Source organism: Anser brachyrhynchus (genome assembly GCF_964034855.1).
Source record: "Anser brachyrhynchus genome assembly, chromosome: 5".
Classification (NCBI taxonomy): Eukaryota; Metazoa; Chordata; class Aves; order Anseriformes; family Anatidae; genus Anser; species Anser brachyrhynchus.
In genome coordinates this window covers 48,198,953-48,219,194 of record NC_137699.1, presented here as the reverse complement: position 1 = coordinate 48,219,194, position 20,242 = coordinate 48,198,953, and the positions used below count along the sequence as shown (strand labels likewise).

General features: G+C 42.1%; 1 protein-coding gene across 15 annotated transcripts in view; it reads left to right on the top strand.

Annotated features, from left to right (window-relative positions):
- Positions 1-20,242, top strand: part of FOXN3 (forkhead box N3) — a 200,564-nt gene that overhangs the window by 161,474 nt on the left and 18,848 nt on the right. For 7 of the 15 annotated variants that reach the window (XM_080593484.1, XM_080593478.1, XM_080593479.1 and 4 more), the window contains one exon: positions 9,426-9,491. The exons of 5 other annotated variants lie outside the window; for them this stretch is intronic. In XM_080593484.1, the coding sequence (XP_080449610.1) occupies positions 9,426-9,491 (66 nt within the window). The remainder of the gene's footprint in view (positions 1-9,425; positions 9,492-20,242) is intronic. 3 more of the 15 variants (XM_080593472.1, XM_080593482.1, XM_080593485.1) reach the window with 1 other exon arrangement.

The following is a 20,242-nucleotide window of genomic DNA, read 5'->3' as shown; positions in this document are numbered from 1 at the left end:
TGCAGCAGTGCAAGCTATCGATTGTCAAGTGCTCTAGTGGAAAATAGGCCTTAATCTGCTTCGGTGTGGCTGGGTGTCTAGTCCTGTTGGTCTTTATTGGGGATACACTTGAAAACAATCACAAGGGAGAAAGAGTTACCCAAGCAGGGTTTCCAGTGTGTTTAGTAATCATTTTTCAGAACTAGTAATTTGATGTATTTATTTATTGATTGAGTCACAGTCATGGCTGCTCATTGATCATAATCTGAGGAAGAAGGGAAGTAAATGGTACTGACTAGGATTTGATTTATTTATACTGTGCCTGTCTTGGACATAATTCTACAAACAGAAAGTGATCGGCTCTCTAAGGTGTGACACTTCTCAAGAACTAGCGCTAACTAACCTCCATTTATCCTCTCTTAACCCTCCCCGGGGGAAAAAAAAATAAGAAAAGACATCTAATCTAGAGCTAGAGGGCAAACCTGGGTTGGATTCACGATTCTGTGAGTTGAGCCCAGGCAGACTGCACGCCCACCCCTCTGTGTACCTGCTTGTCGGTTCTGCTTATCGTTGTGTGCTATTTTAAACATACTTCTGGTGGCAATTCTAGCTGTCTGCATCCACACCTCGTAACCCAGGCCTGCACAGTGTATACCAGAGAGGGAACTCCTGGGCTTGCAGCCAATTTTCCCAGCCTTTCTTAGGTTCTTGAAGAAGCCACTCTGCGCAGACTTACCTAAGCTGCAGGTCACCGAGCCAAACCTTCGATTCTCCACGTCCCCTGCATACGAGGCTGTGCCTGCCGGCACCTCCCAGCACCTCCTGCCTGGACCTGCTCCACTGCCCTGCTGAGGAAAGCAGAAGAGAGAAGGCGAGAGAGTCTGCACAGAAGCTTTTCTGCAGGCATGGGTGCACAGTGGGAGAGGTGAGACCTGTTGGAAGCCAGATCTCACACAGCTTGCTCGCTGGCTTTCCTTCGTGGTGTCACGGCTGAGGTGCTGTAGAGAAGCACTATTTGGAAGGCCACTTTTGGTGAGTCCCGTTCCCTGGGTCACACTCTAAGCACTATCACTGCATAAATACTTGTGAAAGCTCACATTCAATCTTTTTACTTTGTTCAAGCTCACATTAGAAGAGTTTTCCAGAATGTCATTGCTCTGATGTCTAGAAACGTTCCAACTATCAGTTTCTCTTCAGCACTGAAGTTGCTTCACTGATGTTATCTTTAAACTTAATAGTTCTTCTTCTTCCTAGCTTCCTCCCCCTGCATTCCTTGTTCACCTCATTGTATTGATAGAGCCTTACTTTTTTTCTGCTTGTTTTGCTTAGGTAAGGAAGGAAGCCAAGCTCTATTTTCTCTCCTCAAGTCGGTTTCCAAGTCACTTCAGTTGTCCAGCTTTTTTTTTTTTTCTTTTTTTTGAATGAATGAATCTTGCCAACTTTTTTCAGGATACAAGTTTGAGCAAGGTCTTTGTACACTGACTTTCAGAAATTGCAGATCTCCTCCACGCTGAGGGTTCCTCAGCCAGTGTCTTCCAGAGGTTCCAGAGGAGCCATTTTTACTTCAGCAAAACTTTCTCTTGCAATCATAGCTGTGCAGCAAAATTAGGCTCGCTGTTATTCTTCCCACTTAATATAAGCTGAATCAATTTGTGGTCCCTTGTTCCAAAGTTGTCCTTATTACCTAAGAAAATGAGCAGAAAAGAATCTATTCTTGTTCATTCAGCAACGTGGATAAAGAAACTTGTCAGCTGTCACATTCAGGAATAACTGGCCTTACCGTTGCTAGTAGCATTTGTTCTCTACTCTGTACTGCGGAGTTAGTCTCCCGTGCTGACATAATTCCCATTTCGTTAATGATGCAGAGCTCTATCCACATCTAGATCTGGTGCAAAAAGTCAAGAGCAGGCCCAGTGTCACTCTCTTAGAAAACTTCTTTGACCATCTTGCAACAGCCTGATTTTAATCTCAACGTTTCCCATTTTCTTCTGTTTTTTTTCAGAAGTCTGCAGTTTCATTATTGCATGACAGTATCCTACCGTATAAAACCTGCATTTCTTTTCCCTGAAAAGCGCAGACCTTTTGACACCTGTTTCAATAGTAATTGCTATTCCACCCTGTTTGTGAATTTTCCTGTAACAACACTAGTACCTTGAGTTCCTCTTTTATTGTCAGTCTGCCCGCTTTATTAGCACACGGCTATTCTAGCTGTTGGGGTTTTTTCATCATTTTGCTGTTGTTTTTGGTGCATTTGGCTCCCTAGTTACAATATATTCAGTCCTTTCGCTGACAGTGTCACATGCCTGACCCCTTTCCTCATCATTAGTAGCATTTTTTTTCCTTCAAATCACTGCAAAACCTTTCTCATTGTTGTTTTCGTGTTGATTTGATGTTTTTCTGTTTGCTCAGTGGATCCTGAATCCCATGTGGAATTTATATCTGCCTCTTCTGCTGTGTTCATGGGTTGCACCCTCATGATTCCAGTAGGTGGGATGCTTGGGTGAAGCCCTCCTGCAGACGTGCCTTGCTGAGAAGTACCCAGAAGCCACCTTTTCCTGCACAACTGTTGGCTGAGGGGGGGGAGGGAGTTCACAAGCATTTCCCTGAGGGTCTCTCCAGCTGTGCAAGAAGTGGCGGTTCTTTCCCAGCCGGCATGCCTTGCACTTGCAGGGCTGGAAGGCATGAGCGGTTCTCAAGGTCAGTGGCTGGCTTGGGACGGACGTGATTTTGAAATAGCATGAGAGGAAAATGGGTGCTTACAAAAAACACTTGTCTGTGACAGTAAGGTATGGTTTATTTGGTTTTAAATGGTCTGAGTTCTGTAGAGGGCTTCTTCCTGCCATCTGTCTTCCAGCTTTGCTGGAAGAAAAAAACATTGTTAGCAGCAGGGACATTATGAAAGCTCGAGCACTGATCACTTTGATGTCCCAGTTAGAGATAACACATCTGTATAACTGGGGACAAAGAGTGTGCGTGTGTGTGTATCCTTTGATGAAAAAAAAATGTGTGTGCAACCTGTAAGGCTGCAAGGAGCTGGAGCCCTCACAATCCCGTATTCTACTGTAGAAGCTGAGGCTGCAGCAATCAGTTAAGAAGATGGTTGAAATTCCTGATCACGAATTAGGTAAGTACATGATGGAACAGCAAATTGTTTCTCTTCTCTTCTGTGCTAGGCTCATGGCTAGTGCTTTCTCCAGCTGATGTTTTCTCTTCAGTCCCACCAGCTGCACAGGCCGCATGGAGTCAACTAAGTCTTTACTGTTGCCTTTGCAATGGGTAGATTTTACTTTCACATCCTTCAGTGTAGAAAAAGAAGCTTGCAGTAATGCACAGCAAAAGGAAAAGTGCTTTTAAAATTAAAGAAATAAAAACAAAGCAAACATCTCTCCTGTTTTTAAGCAGAGGATGTATTGTAATGTGCCATTTTTATATAGAAAATGTATTTCTCATATCTCCATAGTCAGCTGTCTCTAAGAAGATGTTTATCTTGCACTGGTAATATACGTATCAGTGTTGTTAGTCTTTCTTTTAGCAGTTAATTGATCTTAATCTTTAGTGCAGAGATGAAAAGTTATGATGATGTGTTTTGCTTTCATACAGCTTTCAAAGCGATAGATGAACCTTTTGCTGAATTTGGGCATTTGTAAGACCTTTAACTCTTTCTCGTATCTTTCTTTATACTAAACTAGTGTTTTTAATGAGAATATATGTGGTAACTGTTTGTAAAGTTTTTCAGCTGATAAAATGGTATTGTTAGAAAATGGAAATTGCCTCAGTAGATCTGTGATGATATAAATTCAACAAAATAGAGATGCAGGAAGAAGGTTTCTGTTTTAAATGCGCTGTATTGTTTAAAATTGGACTTTATCTGTCTTCTCAGGTTTCTTTATGTAGTAGCTTACTTGGCAGTGCCAGAAATGAACTTAAAACAGGAAAAAATAATGGTTCATTTAGACCCATACCTTTTGTCTTCTGTGCTTCATACTAGATCCTTTCAAAGGAGAGGGAGAACCACTAACTGCCAGACCAGTTTTGCATTACTAGTGAAATAACTTCCTCCTGGCCTCTACTGTAAGCTTTCACAATTCCTGTTCTTGCTCTTTTCGTGCACTGTTGTTGAGGTATGAATATAATTTCATGTTTCTTCCCAAGCTCTTGGTTCTGAATCCTATTGTTTTACAGTATGCTGCCACAAGTACTCTGTTATGAGTGCTACTTAACCTTATTTAAATAACACAGAAGTGGACTCAGTGGCATCCTACACCAAGGAGATTTACAGTTACTGTATTTACAGTTCTCTTCAGGTATTTCTTTCTATCTATCTTGTACTGTGCTGTTCTATTTTAATAACTAAGTTCTTATTCTGTCATTAAGCAAAATAAATAAAAAATCAGAAATATAAATATATATATATATATATATATAAAAGCCTTCACCCTATTAATTATCTCCATATCTTTGACCTAACCTGACTAATACCAAGGTTAACCATCATGATGTGGGAAGGGAATAGGCACATCTATTAACAGACAAGTTTAATAGAGCCAAGCTCCTTTTCACTCTGCTGCAATTTAATAAGCCCGAAGGTAAAAAGTGGGAGACAGTGTTGCTGTTGCAACATTTTCCTGCCAGTGAAAACTGAAAATATCAAAGAATCAGACCACAAAAAAAGGTATAGGAGTGGGCTGTACTAGGAATTGAGGCAGGGAATAAAGAGACTGATCTTGTAGAAAAGGAATAAACTGGACTTTTATATTCTGAATAGAGTGGCTGTAACTATTATGCATGCCAGCTAGAGTAGAGGATTTGAATTGAAAAAAAGCAGTGGAGGATGCTGTTGCAGAAACAGAAGGGGTTGAAAGCTACAATACTGAACGGTGAAGTGAAATTCTTTACAAAAATAGTTCTATTTTAGATATAGTAACCTTAAATTAAAAGAAGATCTTATAAATTCCTTCCTGATGAGATAACATGGCAATGGTTGCGGTGTACAGATGGTGCAGTTTGTTTACTAACTGTATTTTTTACATCAGTTGGCAGTAACATTTTAGTACTACCTAAATATGCATCTTAAGTGTCTCTCAGTAGGCATCTGTGCTTGAAAATTCAGGTCATGGTTGCTTTAAATTGCCTTAACTGCTATTTTCTTTAAAACCATATAGTATAGCTGTAAAAATAAATACCTTCTAGCAAAATCAAGAGGGACCGTGTTACTCTAATTTTTATTGTGGCTTAGTTGGAAGGGGCTGGATTTGAAGCATTCAGTGAAATCAGATAAAAGCTTGAAATAAAAAAAACACCAAATAATGAAAACCATATTAATTCTTATAAAACACTTCCTCTCTCTATGAAATGAACTCAAATCAGAGATCACAAACATAATAGATGGACAGCTGTCACATCCAACTTTCTCAGGTACCCTATTTGTTTTTAATTATTTTTTGTCAATTCCAGAATAAACAGTCTGTTACCCAAAGGTTATCCTCTGTGTTGCTGGATGTTTTTATATAACCTCGTGCCAAAATAATTCAGGCCTACTATTTTGCCACTCATGTCAGTGCAGGACAGATTCTAATCTTTACAGGTAATGTGTAGATTTGGCTCAAAACACCTCTTGACAACATGCACTGGATCGTAATTCCACAAAGTGATGCATTTTCCTCAGTAAAAAGAACTGCATGCTGCTTACAGGTTTGGTGTTCACTTTTCAACACCTCGCCAAATAGGGCCTTGAACCTAAAATGCAACAAACGCACTTGCTATGAGGTTTGTGTCTTACCCGTTTTTGATGTTGTCTTCATCAAAGGAAGCTTTGTCTTTGAAAGCAATGCTAGCAAAAGTAATGCTAGGCTTCCACTGCTAGTGGGGGTATTACATCTGTATCGGAGTTCCTGCACCACGTTGGCTTTGAACCGCCTTGGGATGTATGCTTTCATGCCTTACGAGTTCATGTAAGTGCTTAAGGTTTCTTCCAGGTTCTTTCTGATAGCCTGTAAAGGGCACGTTGGGGATGGGGCACCGAGCTCTGAAACTTCAGGGTGTAGCGCGAAGCACTGAGGAGATGAGGCAGCAGTTGTCTGTTAGGGAGGATGTGGCTGCTGGCAATTTTTTGTCACTATATTTTTGTCACTATCTGATGTTGCCTGTTTGAGACTGACTCTTCATTCTTCATAAAACATCCCCAGTCCTTCTTCTTTGTTCTTTACTTCCCTTTTTCACTGGGAAAGTTGGGCCTCTTCTGTTTGCCACTAGCAAAAAGTGAAAACGCAGTTTGTGTACCGAGTCGTCTCTCCACTTATTTTAATTAGCAAAAAGAAACCCAAATGCATTCATTTAAATATTTATTTAATTTTCTAAACTCCAAAACTTTGGATGTAGTTATTTTTAACCCGGTTTCCTAGGGAAAGCTGTTCCTGCAATCATTTTTCACTCACCACCCACTGTTAATAACTTCAAAAGCCTTCGTGCTGATCGCAGACATTTCAGGTGGGGTAGGGAAGTCAGCTAGGAAATCCAGGGCTTCAGCAATGCAGAGAGGGACCCTCGTCACCGTGCTGGTCAGGGTGCCCCCCGAGGGCAGCCCTTGCTACTAGAAGCAGGATGGTCGGCCTGGAAGGGACTTCATGGAGACCCCACCTGTGGGGAAGGGGCTGGCGGCTTGAGGGCATTGGTGGGGGTCGGGGCTGAGCAGGAAGCAGCAGTCTGAGGAAGGGCACCCTGCCCTCGCCTTCCTTCAGTGCTGCTCCTCATGACCGCATCTTTTCTGGTCTTCTTGGCATCCCTCTCAGAAGCGTGCCTCCAGACTGCGGGCGTAACTGCTGTGTGAGAATGAACTGGCCCTTCAGTTTGCCCTCGGACTTTACTCCTGCACCTCTTGGTATGGTCTGTGGCTGCTGAGTGCTGTGCCTGACCTCAGCCCCTCTCTTCGGCCTTGGCCCTTGTCTTCAGCCTCAGCTAGTGCCCGAGTTTCTTCCCTGAGCAAATCTGGTGCATTCGTTCTCCGACCTGGCTGAGGCCTCCTCCTGTGCAGCCAGGCCCTCCTCTCTCCTCTGTCTGTGGAAGGACGACCCAAAACACCTTATCCTCGGTCCTGCTGACACCACCACAGGTGCCTGGCTCTGCTGAGGCTTCATGGAGCTGTCTGGTGTCCTCCGGAGCATACCGATATAAACATAGCTAGGCACCACAGCACGTGCGGAAGGGCTTGAATCACGGGTGTGCTTTGGAAAGCAGCTGCTCTGGATGCAGTGGTGTGTTGTAAACAGCTCGTATTAGTGTCATGAAGTCATTACAGAAACCTGGTGGTGCCATTAGTGGTCCGAAGGCTAAGAATACACATTTCAAGATAGACTGGTTGCATCAATTTTATCTGAAAACACAGAAGCTTGTTGCACAAACGAAACCCGAAGTCAATAGGAAATGTTGTTGTTGTTGTTGTTTTTCTGCTGTGCCCTTCTATTCTTTCAGCAGCAAAACTAACTTTATGCTACAGTGTTAGCAAGTAGTGGGACTTTATTTAAAGTAAAACAAAAAAATAAAATCCAGGAACGGTCTATAAACAAATGCTGAAGTTGGCTGTACAAATTAGGACAGTAAATTCAACTTCTAGCAGTCCTTTATGTTGTGAAAGGGATGGAAGAATTCTGGTTTAGTTTGGCGTTGCTATCTTGGGCTTCTTTGTGTTGTTGTTTTTTTTTTTCCCTTTTATTTTTAATTTAGGCAAATTATCCCTCTTCAGTTTGACTGAAGGGAAACTTTTGCTGTGTGGTCTGTGTGGTGTCTGGACCCAGTGCTGCAAAATGGCACGCGTTCAGGGGTTAAACTGTTCGGGAGTACACTTGCAGCACAGATGCTTGCAGCAGGAATATTGCTTTTGATGTATCTTCAGAGTTGAAAACTAACATAAGTCGGTAAAGCTGCTTTTCTGAGGAGTCTGCTGGTGACTTTTGGAAAAGAATATGCTCAGCTGTCCAGGACACAGACAGGCATCTGCTCCTCAGTATGTTTGCACCTTTTATACTGGTAGTCTGCTGCTACTCTGACTTTAGTTTTCCACGTACTACAGTGTTGCTGTTTACTGTTTTAGCAATTAAATAATAGAGTAGCCGTATTAGGATTGTATTTCCAGCTGTGTTATCACAGCAAAATAGTACATACTTAAACTAGTAAAAAAATCCCTTTTTATTCTTAATGGGTAAAATCCTCTCTACACCATTTGTATTGTTAATAACTTGCAAGGTTTTTGCTCCACATCCTGTTACTCTCCTGGAAACAGATTTGAAATATATAGATGTACAAAATATGGTGTTTTTTTTTAACAGTGAAAAGTAATTTTCTGACATAATAGCCAAAATAAAGTGCCACGAAGCTATTAGCAGTAAATTGAATTTTTTGGTATGCAATTTAGCATAAATATAACAAGCTGAAAAAAATAAAAATAAAAACAACAAACCCGTACTCATTAGTCATTCAGTTTAGCAGCACGGAGGCAGCAGTCGGCAAGGGTGTGCGTTTTTATGTCTGCTTCAATTGCACACTTCATTTATTTGGACATGGCATAGGCGGCTTTCTCTGTCACACGGCATCGCGGCACGATTAGCGAGTTGCGCCCCAGGGCAGCTGGGACGCTTTGCTGGGGCAGATGTTCTTTTCAGCTTATTCAGTGGCCGTTCTTGGGTTGTTTACTGTTGTCATAGCTACCCACATTTCCATAGCAGCCGTGCTGCTGTGTGTGAAGCAAGTGAATATAGTTATAAAAGGATCATATTTTGTTCTGTCTCTATAACTTGCCATCTGTCAACTGACTGTTGGAGATGGATTCAGAAACCAATTTAAGAGTAACAGCAGCCGGCTGATGATTTTTGCTTATATTAAAGTGACAATGGATAAGGATGCAAGTAAGTTGGTGCTTCAATGAAATGCTAGCTTCTTTTTTTCTCTCTCTCTCTAAATCGTAGCAGTTTTGCTCCCAACACTTTCTCAGACATCACTGAAATCCTTATTGACAAATGAAAAAGACCAAGCATCGTCTTCTGTACTTGCTCAGGTGAAGGTGTGTCCTTACGCTTTCCCTCTCTTCTGTCGACTCATCCCGTTGTGCTGATTCCAAATTGTGATGTTGTGCCTGCTTTCACAGATCCTGTGTAATGAAATCTAAATACTCGTCACCAAATTAAACAGTGAATTCGTGAGGCTAACAGAGGCTGATGTGCTATCGTGCACGCACAAGGATGGTGTGGTGACGTTCATCACTGTGCTCTGCTCAGCAGCAGTATTGGGATCACATGCAAGTTTGGGGGTGAATGCAATGTGGGATCAAAGAGCCATCTGAATAATGAACTCTTACACCTTTTCACTGCAGAGATTCAATTGAACCTATAGTTTAGCAACGGGGGCGAAAAGATTAGCCCAGTTGTAAATAATGTATTTATTGGTTGATTTTCCAGATCCTGACATTGATGCTGCCACTGCCATGATGCTTTTGAATACTCCCCCTGAGATACAAGCAGGTTGTGAGTAGATATTTCTATAGCATATAGCAACATAGACATGTAAAGTTAATATTCTCTTTTATAAGTATACAGCGTACCAGATAAAAAGAAGGATTTTATGAAGAAATACAACTTCCCTTTTAGACCCTTACACTTTCTTGACCCTTACATGAGTATAATTTTGTGGTTCATGTTACAGTCATTGTTACATGAATAATAGTAATCCTTAATCTCTAATGTAAAAGAGGGGTTATTGTTATTCATGACATACACGTAATTGAGTAACACACTATTATCCGTACTGATGGCAAGACCTGGGGCAACAGCCAGGAGAAAGGCAGAGAGAGAAAGAGAGCAAGAGAGCGGAGGGTACACAGCATATGGTTTTGTTTTCATTTTGTTTTGATTTGACTCCCATCGTGTGAGTTACCACAGCCATCTGGATACTTTCCATTCACTTGGGCACCATTTCAACTCCTTCCTTGCACGCATCCTGCCCACTTCCCTTTTTTGCACTGTCTGATGCAAGGCGGTAGGCAGGCAACAGGGAGTAAGGAAAAGTCTGATTTCCTGCCAATACAGCCCTTCTTGTTCTGGGACCAGACCTGAGGGTTTGATGCTGCGCATTAGCAGAGCTCTGAAGAGGCTCTGGCCCCCACTGTACTGAGCTGCGCACATGGTGGGAGAATCGTCCTGCCCCAGAGAGCTTACAGCGGAGGTATTAGAGGAATCCATGGAGGAATACAGCTGCACAAAAGCAGGGAGTGCAAGAAAACAAACATATCACTGGTCAGCAAGCATGGTAGTAATGCCAAGTGACAGGCAGCTCTAAAAAATCAAGGCAGAAGTTAAAGAAGAAGCCATTACGAAGCCTGTCTAGCCTCACTGCTATTGTTCTAGCTCAGGCAACCAAATCCAAATTCCAGGGAAGCCTTGATTCGTGCTTTGATACTCTGCCTGGGGAAGAGTCAATTACCATCAAAGCATCTCCTGCGCAGCCGAGGAAAGCTATTGTCAGCCTGCTTTGTGACCCTGCCAGAGAAATATCGGTTGAGAAGCTCCTGTGGGGGGAAAGCGTGATGTACCAAGAAACAGTCCGTACCAGAGAGGCTGGTCTCTGCCCTCCTTTCCTACACAGCCTTCAGGAGCTGTGGGCAGTAAAAGAGTGAGCAATTCCCGCAATGTGTGGATAGGAAAAAGGAAGGATTTTATCGGGGAGAGGAGGTTATTGGTGGGGTTAGGGGGAAGAACGAAAGGAGAGGTCTTCAGAGGATCAGAAATTTCAGTATGTCAGAGTTGGGGGCAAAAAAAAGAAAGAGGAAGAGAGTGGCATAGAATAAGAGTGCAAGACAGGGTGTGTGAGAGACCAAACAAGAAATGCAGCAGTATGTGCACAGAAAAGCATGGGGAGAGAACACAGTAATCCAGACTTCTGGAGGAGCTGGAGAGCCGTGGAAGGGAGAGAATGCATAGTAAGCTGCACATGCTAAACACACACGGCAGATTTTTGTGTCACGTACATGTTTCCCAGTACTGTAGCTGTTTGCATGGAAGTGACCTGGACACTTTCGTGTCATGGGGATCTTAGAGTGTGGACTGGCAAATGGCTTATTGCCATTTCAGTTTGTAGAGGTCATTCTGAGGAAGGAAATTGTAACCTTTTGTGAGTTTGGCATGTCTCTCCTCCATGTCACCTTCCCCACGGGCTGTTGTGTCAGAACGTCAGAAGTGAGAGGGAGATGAGAGCAGGAAGGTGGCTCCTTCGCTCATCTTGCTCCCTCCTCGATGCCAGCGAATAGTAACGAGGTCTTCTTCTGTGCCTTTACAATGACGTGCTGAGTCTACTCAGAAGTTCATGAATCCTTCCAAATGTTGGGTAGAATTGGCTGGAGCCATGAGAAAAGGCGGGAGGGTTGATCATAACATCAGAGGTCCTCTAAATTATGAAGGAGAAATATTTCTGTGTGTGTGAGAATGGACCCTTGAGGAAATAAATCAGCCTATTGTACAAATTGCAGTAGAGTCTAGTTTATTTACCATGTTAGGAAAATCTTAGACAACTTAAAGCAAATTAATTACTAGTGCACATTAAGAAACAATTGCATGAAAAATCACATTTTAAATTCATTTTGGAATAAAAGGCAAGTGGGCTATAGAAGTTTCACAGCAATCCTGAGCATCATATGGAAGCTCACAATTCATTCTTTCTCTGTTAGTGACTGCAGTGCTCTGTAAATCAACCTGTAAATTATCAGTGCAGTAAGCATGCTGATATTGTTTGGCGCCTTGAAGATTTAGGATTCTGTTCATCGTATCACACTGTGGTATCAAGCATGCGCTCAAGCCATCGGGGTTGCAAAATGTCCTGAAAATATGTAAACATCACTGTGAACCATGGCTATATCCCAAGGAGGTTATGGCACAGTCCAAACTCATGCTTGTGTGGAGGGTTGCACACGCTGGCTTTTTACTTTGAAGGCATCTTCTTGAATTAAAAGCTGCCTTTCCAACAGGGTGAAAATCTGTGCTTGTCTGGGCAATGGGGATGCTAAAAGCATCTTCAGGATAAAAGTTAGCTACAGCCATCATTCAAAGTCCTACTAAAATTTGTTTTGTTTTGTTTTTAGTATTGTCTGTCAGAAAGGAATCCCATCTCAGTGGCATGAGAAAATCCAGAATAAACTAGTCCTTCCTTATAACAGACTGATTAATTAGCTTTACATTTCTAAATGGCCATTTAAAATTCCATACCGACATCTTCAATGCTGCTAACAGCCGCACATGAATTTTAAAATCAGCTTTTGCTTTTATATGAAATCATGAAATGGTGTCTGAACTGGCACAAGCATTGCTTACCATTCGCTCGAATCACACCATGCTTTAATTTTCATGCAAAAAATCACAAAATAATAAAATACCATGATTTGGATATTGAGGGGGGGGGGGTTACTTTATAGACTCATTAAATTGATTGTTCATTTTGTCACTAAAGGTTGGAAATAGTGCAATTATAGTTGGGTTGGTGACGTCAGAAATTTCTAAACAATTTCCAAATATTAACACTTTGCACTATTTTCACAGACTAAATATTTCGAGAGTGTAACTAAATGCAGAAGTTAAAGAGTTGCCAGGTCTGTGCAGGACTCTGTTGAAACACACCAGCTGGCACCAAGAATAAAGCATTAAAATACTGTGATATGCTAAGGGCAGGCATAGACATAGATTTAATGGTTTATTTATTTGAGTTTGTGGAAGTCCTTGCATTTCATCAAGTTTTGTATTGTTTGATTATGTTAAAAAAAAAAAAAAACAACCTGGAACACCTGCTTTCTGTAGTCAAAACTATCAGAGCTTATGAATACTTCAGATTTCAATAGTAGCAGTACATGAATATTCATTCCAAAATACGTGACTTCCATTGAAAGCTGCATTTTTACCTGTAGGGGACTGCATGGTGGCTGGGCCATCATGGGCAAGTCGTGTCCAGTGGCTGGGCCCGTTTGCTCTGGTGGAACCCAGCTCGCAGAGAGGAGAAAGCAAAAGATGCCAAATACGTGGTAACGCTCTGCTTTGAGGTCACGGCTACTCACTCAGTCAAGCCCATGGGTTATTTTGTACGATTGTTAAGATTCTCAGTACTTTGCTTCTTACCAGTGGTAATGTGAATGTTACTAGCTGGTACTCACACCAGCAGAGCATTCCTGACTCCAGAGTGGTATGGTCTTGGGCACGTCATTTAGCCGTAGTTTTGCCATGAGCAAACTGGGGATTGAATTTGGTGGTTTCACAGTGTGTTTGGACTTCCAGAGGTCCAAGTCACTGTTGGCATTTTAGGTAGCGATACCTTTCTGCTTAGTGAGATCGTAGTGAACCTGAAACTATTTGCAAGAACGGGCGTGAAGGGAGCCCGTACAGCCTGTTGTTGATGCAAACGCTGGTGAAATACGCTGTGGTCAAAGCAGTGTGCTGGAAACCTTGATTTAATGTCAGAAGCTCCTAACTCAGCGATCTTACACATAGCTTCACATTCATGAGGAGGCCTGTGCCCGTTGCTATATAATTTGGGAATTGCACACAACCGTGTGTGTGTTGCTCAAGCTGAAGTTTAAGACTACCGTTGGCTGTAAACAATGCTTGCAGAAGGGATTTGGGTGGAAACCGGGAAAGTCCAGGAAAGTCTCCTCAGCTCCCCAAATTTTTCTTCAGTTTCTGTTACTACTCCTCCAGATGAGCTGGAAAGTGGTGGCCTTCAGGATACTTTGCAACGCTGTTTTGGGGGATCATTCCGTATAGGAGACTGAAGCCCTGTGGTAAGGATGTTTGGGAAGACAGGAGAATGGAGTTTTTCTGGGTGCTTCTTAAAGAGCAGGCTTTTCAAGGGTGCGACCAGCATCTCTGTTTTGGAAGTCTTTCTTTTCTCAAGTTATGTATAATGCGGAATACATACATTTAGTATGTTTTAAATTTGGTGGGATAAGAAGAAATTCCTGAAAGAGATCTACTATTACTTCTATGCTTCTAAAACTGTACCCCAATGAAATTTACATTTTAAGTGAATGCAGGTGGATTGTACGCATTGGAGATATATTTGGAGAAACGAAGGCAAAAAGCTGCCTTAAAAACAGACCAAATAGAAAATGCTGCTTCCTGGTGCATTTTTATTGTAAGTGAAATTTGTTAAGTGCAGTATTGTGTTTGTACTGCTTGTGCACAAATTATTTACTATCCTGATGAAGCGGCTTCCAGCCTAACGTTCTATATCAGAAAATGATAAATCATTGACAGTGAAATGTTTCATAAAGCTATTTTTGCTGACAATTCTGTAGCAAAGTGAAAATTGGAAAAACATTTTCATTGGGTTGAAACTTTCCATTCCATTTGTTGGCGATTTGCAGGGAATGGCATCCTCAACTTGTATTTAAGTGGATTTTTTTTTTAACTTCAGTTTTTCAGTATTATGTCATTAAAGTGAAGAAATGAAATTGGAGAGAAAACTTACTGTTCTGAAATACTTTCTACTTCCTTCTCCCTATTCCTTGTATTCTGATTTAGCAGTATGGTTTTGTTTGGTTTTTGGGGGGAAGTTTGGGATTGGGGGTTGTTAATTTTCATTCTCTTTCTGAACACAAGATATTTTACTACTGGGTTCTCCAAAATAAGCAGCGCTGGCTTTTTACTTAATGCAAAAAAACAACTCTGAAGATTACACTGTTTTTATAAAATGTCCATACTGAAGGTATGAGTGGGGTGGGATTATCAGGATATACTTTTCCCTCCCCTCTCAAATTTTTGCTTAGGGTAAATAGCTTGTCGGATGCATTCTTGATTTGCAGCTTGTTAGGGCTGCAGACTATGGAATTTAAGAAAATTAAAAGAGTAATTGTGAAATTACTCTTGAACAGTAAAATTGAAGAAGTTAGGCAGATGGTATCAAATTTATGGCTGAGATAAGAGAGTTGAAATGAATAAAGTTACACATTTGGCAGAAAACATTTGCTTTTGGCAACCTCTCATGTCCCATCAATTACACATCATCAACAATTTCCTATTTTCAGTCCTTGTAGCCTGAGAGAAAGTATTCTGCTAAACACTGTCCTGGAAGAGGAATTGGCAAAAAGAAGCTAAAGCTGACAGATATTAGCAGAAACTCAATTTTCTCTTGCCTGCAATGATTTGTTCTGTGCTACACGTGATGGGTCACAGAAGAGAGCCCTGACATAAATGCATGTGCCACATGGTGACAGAGAGGCAGAGGACCAGTCTGTCCCTATGGGATACCTTCACGCTCTTAATATTTCACTTTTGAGAAGTTCATTTTCAGTAAATATTCATTCTTCCTCACTGGTCTAAATCTTGGTTATCTTGAGCTAGACAGTTTTATAGAGTATGCTGCTTTCCCAGATGGCATAAGGTACTCGTTCGTTACTCCCTTTCTTTTTAATTTCCTTGATTTACAAAAAATCTTGGACAAGGTTGTTAGCTTAGCTGGTTGGGTGAAGTTTGCTTCACCGCCACACGCACACTTGAGAGGAAGAGGTTATGGATGCCATGTGCCAAGGGCTGTGATGAAAGAAGCCCCATAGTTTGGGATACTCTACTCGAGAATATGCTCTGAACTCAGATAGTCCTGCATCAGATGTCAGATGGTCATATGGCCTTCTAGTTACCTTCCACCCCCAGCTGCTGCGTGCAGGCTGCAGTGCAACACTGGATCTTTGTAGGCTTCTCTTGGATCTTTCTAACATTATCCGAACACAATGCTTTGATGGATTCAGATTATGGTGTGTTCTACAACATGGCATTCACTTTATTGTCTGTTAAACTGTAATGTAAAAGCTTGCTATAGAGTATAAAAGATGGATTATTCTCCCCCTTGGAGAATTTCAGAGATGTAGTTTTGATTTTTTGATGTTATGTGCGTTGCTTCTCTCCACAGTTAATCACCAGAGGCTTGAAATTCCATCAAATCCTATTCCAGTTGTGGAATTTCATCAGAGCAGTGTAAGATCCCCAAATCATTTCCTTCTTAATGCAAAAGATTAAAGGCAGATTCTCTCTAGATTTTTTTACCTGTTTACTGCAGTTGAAGTATTTCTTGGGTTTTAAGCTTTCTGAGAGAGAAACGAGATCCATTGTCTCTTTCAAAACATAGCAGTGATAGAAGCTGAAAGGTGAGTAATGGGTTTGTTGTTTCAGACTCTTCAAGTTTCACTAAGAACGTTTTATGAAAGAGGAAACCTTTATCAAAGAGGTGCACTGATCTTTTTGCATTGTACTCTAGAGCTGAGTTTCTCAGACATAAATGTCTGTAGGCACTTGCACAGAAAAGGTGTAAATTGCATTTCACACTTCTGCCTAGGAATGGGGAACCATGTAACCTGCCTGTGCTACTGGTTAAAGCAGCATTAGAAAAGAGGAGTCTGGGCTGTAAGGTGTTAGTCCAGACTGGCACTGATTTTTGATACGGTTTAGATTAAATTATTTTACCTCCACACCGTGAATCTTCAATCTAAAGTGTAAGCACCTAACCTCAAAGTATGGTTTCAAAACTTAATTAAAGCTGGAAAGGCACAACTGTATCTTTGGAATAAAAGTACTACATCTTTTCCAGTAAATAATCCACAGCCCTTCAAAAGTACCAACGCTGGAAAACAGTTCTTTGGATAATCAGTAACCTTCTTCATACAGCCTGCACAAAGGCAGGGATAGTATCTAGGAACCCGGGATAACATGCATATTAGCAGTTTCTAGATACAAAAATTGTAATATAAATTAGTTACTGTCATCTGGGGAGGGATGGGTATTGCTGCTTGAAATGCTAGTTTGTAAGCAGAGACGCGTGACGAATAGGTATCAGTCTTACAGTGGCACACCGGCTCTGTGCATAATCTAGAAATAAATAACGTTTACCACTGAATTATTTTGATCACCGCTGCTTTTCATGTGAGGTTATGATGCTACAGGAGCTCATTTACCAGTAAGCTGTGTTTTTCTCATGCTGGTTCCAGATGTTTGCGGAAAGGATACACTGCCATGTCCAGTGTCCTCCTTCAGCAGATCTCTTGCATACAACCTTTCCGTATTTCTGTCTGCATGGCTTAACTACCTATGTAGTGGTACTGCTGTGTTGGCAAACAAAAAGAAAAACGGGTTCCAAAACCACTGCTGTTGCAAGCTGAAATAGTTACCGGATTCTGAGTGTTGATTTCAATATACAAAGCTGTGGCGTACTTCAGAAAAAAATGAAGGCTTCTTTTGGCACTAACTGAAGTCTTTGAATGAGTGGTGGCACGCTGAACAGACTAGGCATAATTGAAGTGAGTTTCGTAGGTGGGAACATAGGTACTGGACAGTCAAGGTGTCTCTTTGGGGATAATTTCATAGGATAACAAACTTCTCCCTTCCCTTCCCTTCCCTTCCCTTCCCTTCCCTTCCCTTCCCTTCCCTTCCCTTCCCTTCCCTTCCCTTCCCTTCCCTTCCCTTCCCTTCCCTTCCCTTCCCTTCCCTTCCCTTCCCTTCCCTTCCCTTCCCTTCCCTTCCCTTCCCTTCCCTTCCCTTCCCTTCCCTTCCCTTCCCTTCCCTTCCCTTCCCTTCCCTTCCCTTCCCTTCCCTTCCCTTCCCTTCCCTTCCCTTCCCTTCCCTTCCCTTCCCTTCCCTTCCCTTCCCTTCCCTTCCCTTCCCTTCCCTTCCCTTCCCTTCCCTTCCCTTCCCTTCCCTTCCCTTCCCTTCCCTTCCCTTCCCTTCCCTTCCCTTCCCTTCCCTTCCCTTCCCTTCCCTTCCCTTCCCTCCCCTTCCCTCCCCTTCCCTCCCCTTCCCTCCCCTTCCCTCCCCTTCCCTCCCCTTCCCTCTCCTCCCCCTTCTCTTCCTTCTTCTCTATAAGATCTGTACATTCCTGAAGGGCAGAGGTGGGATCTGTGTGTGTGTCGAGGTGGGGATATTTCTAAACATGAAGCTTTTGAAGAGAATGCTTCCAAGTAGGGCACCATGAGTTAAAAACCTGCAAAGAGCAAAGGGTGGTGGAAGATGGAGGAATGGTTTGAGTGGGGATGTTGATACATAGAAAGTCCAAGCTATGAAACTTTACAGTGTATTTTATATACATAGCAGTGCAGAAAAATGAAACTCGGAGAAAGTCAAGATGGAAGGAAATGAGCCAAGATTTTGGGAGAATTGATTCGGAAGAGTAATCAGGCTTTTTTTAAAGAAGCAACAGAGTTGTCAGTAAGGCAGAAAGAGAGAGCAGGAGGAGAGAAGCCAGGGTAAGATAAGCATCAGCTAACTTTGCCAACAGACCAGGATAATTAGGTAACTATGGAGAGAAGACTTTGGGCATCAAGGAGCCTGTTGCTCTTTTTTTGGAGTAGAATTGTCAGTGTGTTTGCTTTGAAGTTGTGTATGTATATTTATTTAAGCAACACACATAACTAATTGACAAGTGACTGTGTGCGTTTATGCATAAATGTTTTATTTCAGAATAAAACTCTATGGTTTGTATCTGAGTAAAGATGAAATTACCATATCTCTCTAGGTCAAATTTCTTGGTTCATTTCTTCTAAGGGAGCTTTGTAAATACAAAGAAACTGTACTGTGTAGTGTAAAATGATATCTATCCCTCTTGTAAGCCTGATGGAAAAACCATGCCATTGGAAATGATGTCTTTTTATTGATCTTTCGATGTTTAGCAGGTTTATCTATCTGTAGCTTTGAGTTTGCCTGTTACCTGTGCATTTGGTTAGCCATATCCTTGAGCAGAGTACTTCACTTTTATGGCAGTGTTATTTTGGCCTTCTTAAGGCCATGGTGTTGAAACAAATATAATAAAAACTCCAAAGTCTGAATTTCTTAGCAAGAGAACATTCCTCTGTACTACCTACGAACCCAAACATTGGAGCATTTAAAGCCTTATAGTGTCCCCTGAGTGAAATGGCCACAATCGATTTCTCATAATCTAGTGCTGGAAGAAAATGCACAAAGCAGTGAAGTATAAATAGTAAAAAGCAATTTTTAAATTATTTTGGTCATTGAAAGCTGACCCTAGTTGTTATAAAGTAGATTCTGTAATTTTAGCCATTTTAGGCTGTACTTAAGCACCTAAATATAAATGACCTGTTCTTAAGAGGTGCTCAAATGCAAGGGTGGGTATCAGGCGGCGGCAGGATTTGATTAGGGGTGATGTGCTCTCACCAGCAGCAGAAAGAAGATTATTTTCCCAGAACTAATCTTTGTGGTCTGGAGTGAAGCAAGGTGAGCATCAGGATGGCAGGAAGGCGAGCGTGGATCTGGCTTGGTGTTGATAGCAATGTACCTCAGCAGCTTAAAAATAATGTACTTCTAAGCCTGTATGTCTCTGCCTCGGAATACACTAACAGTTTTAGGGGTCAGCATTTGAAGCTGGGTATGCTCTGGTTCTTAGGCTGAATGAGTTTCCCAGTCTCTCTGTAATTTGCTTAGGTACAACCTTTAAAAGTAAAAATCTGTAGCTGTATATGAAGTGACGGGGTTTGTATATATCTCATATGTATTTTTATAATACCTGGATGTTTAAAAATGACACACAGAGTAACGGTAATCACTGTCTTTTTGGACACTCCCCACCGGGGGAGGGTATGGTAGAAATGTTGACTTGTTGCGAGGGTAAAGCAAAAACGAGCAAACTGGCTAGCTGTGGACATTCAGGTGGAGGCTGCTGGACGTTGTCAATGCAGCCTGCAGGGACGTAACAGTTGTGCAAACCCAGGGCGTTGTGCCTAAGTAACTGCTCAGTGCTGCACTCGGTAGTCCTGCAGCCCTGGGTGGAGGAAGAAAATGCTGAGGACACAGAAAAGTGCCTGGATGCAAACAGAGTACTCAGTTCTTGGTTAAAATCTTATTGGGCAGAGCTGCAGTTTTTGATATGCAGCCAAGGTAAAAGTCCCCGTGAAGCCTCCCGTGCGCAGCACCTCCGGGTGCTGGGGGCATCAGCCCAGCACGGTGAGCGGGGGCGAGCAGGCTGTCCCCGGGCTGCCTGCTGGGGGCACTTTGCTGCTGTCAGGTGGGGTGACAGAGGTCGCTGGGTGCAGAAGAGGGGAGCTAAGAAGTGGTGTGGAGCTGACGCCTTTTCAGCCTCTTCTCTTTGCCTCGTAAATCCGCATTTGTAGTTAATATTTTATTTTGCAGGAGACAGAGGCCAAGAGATTGTTGCTCAGCAAGTGAGCCAGGATGATAACAAGCTGTGACTTATGTCCTTGCGAGTAAATTGTTTATATTCTGTTTATCTGCAAAGGGTCATTCTT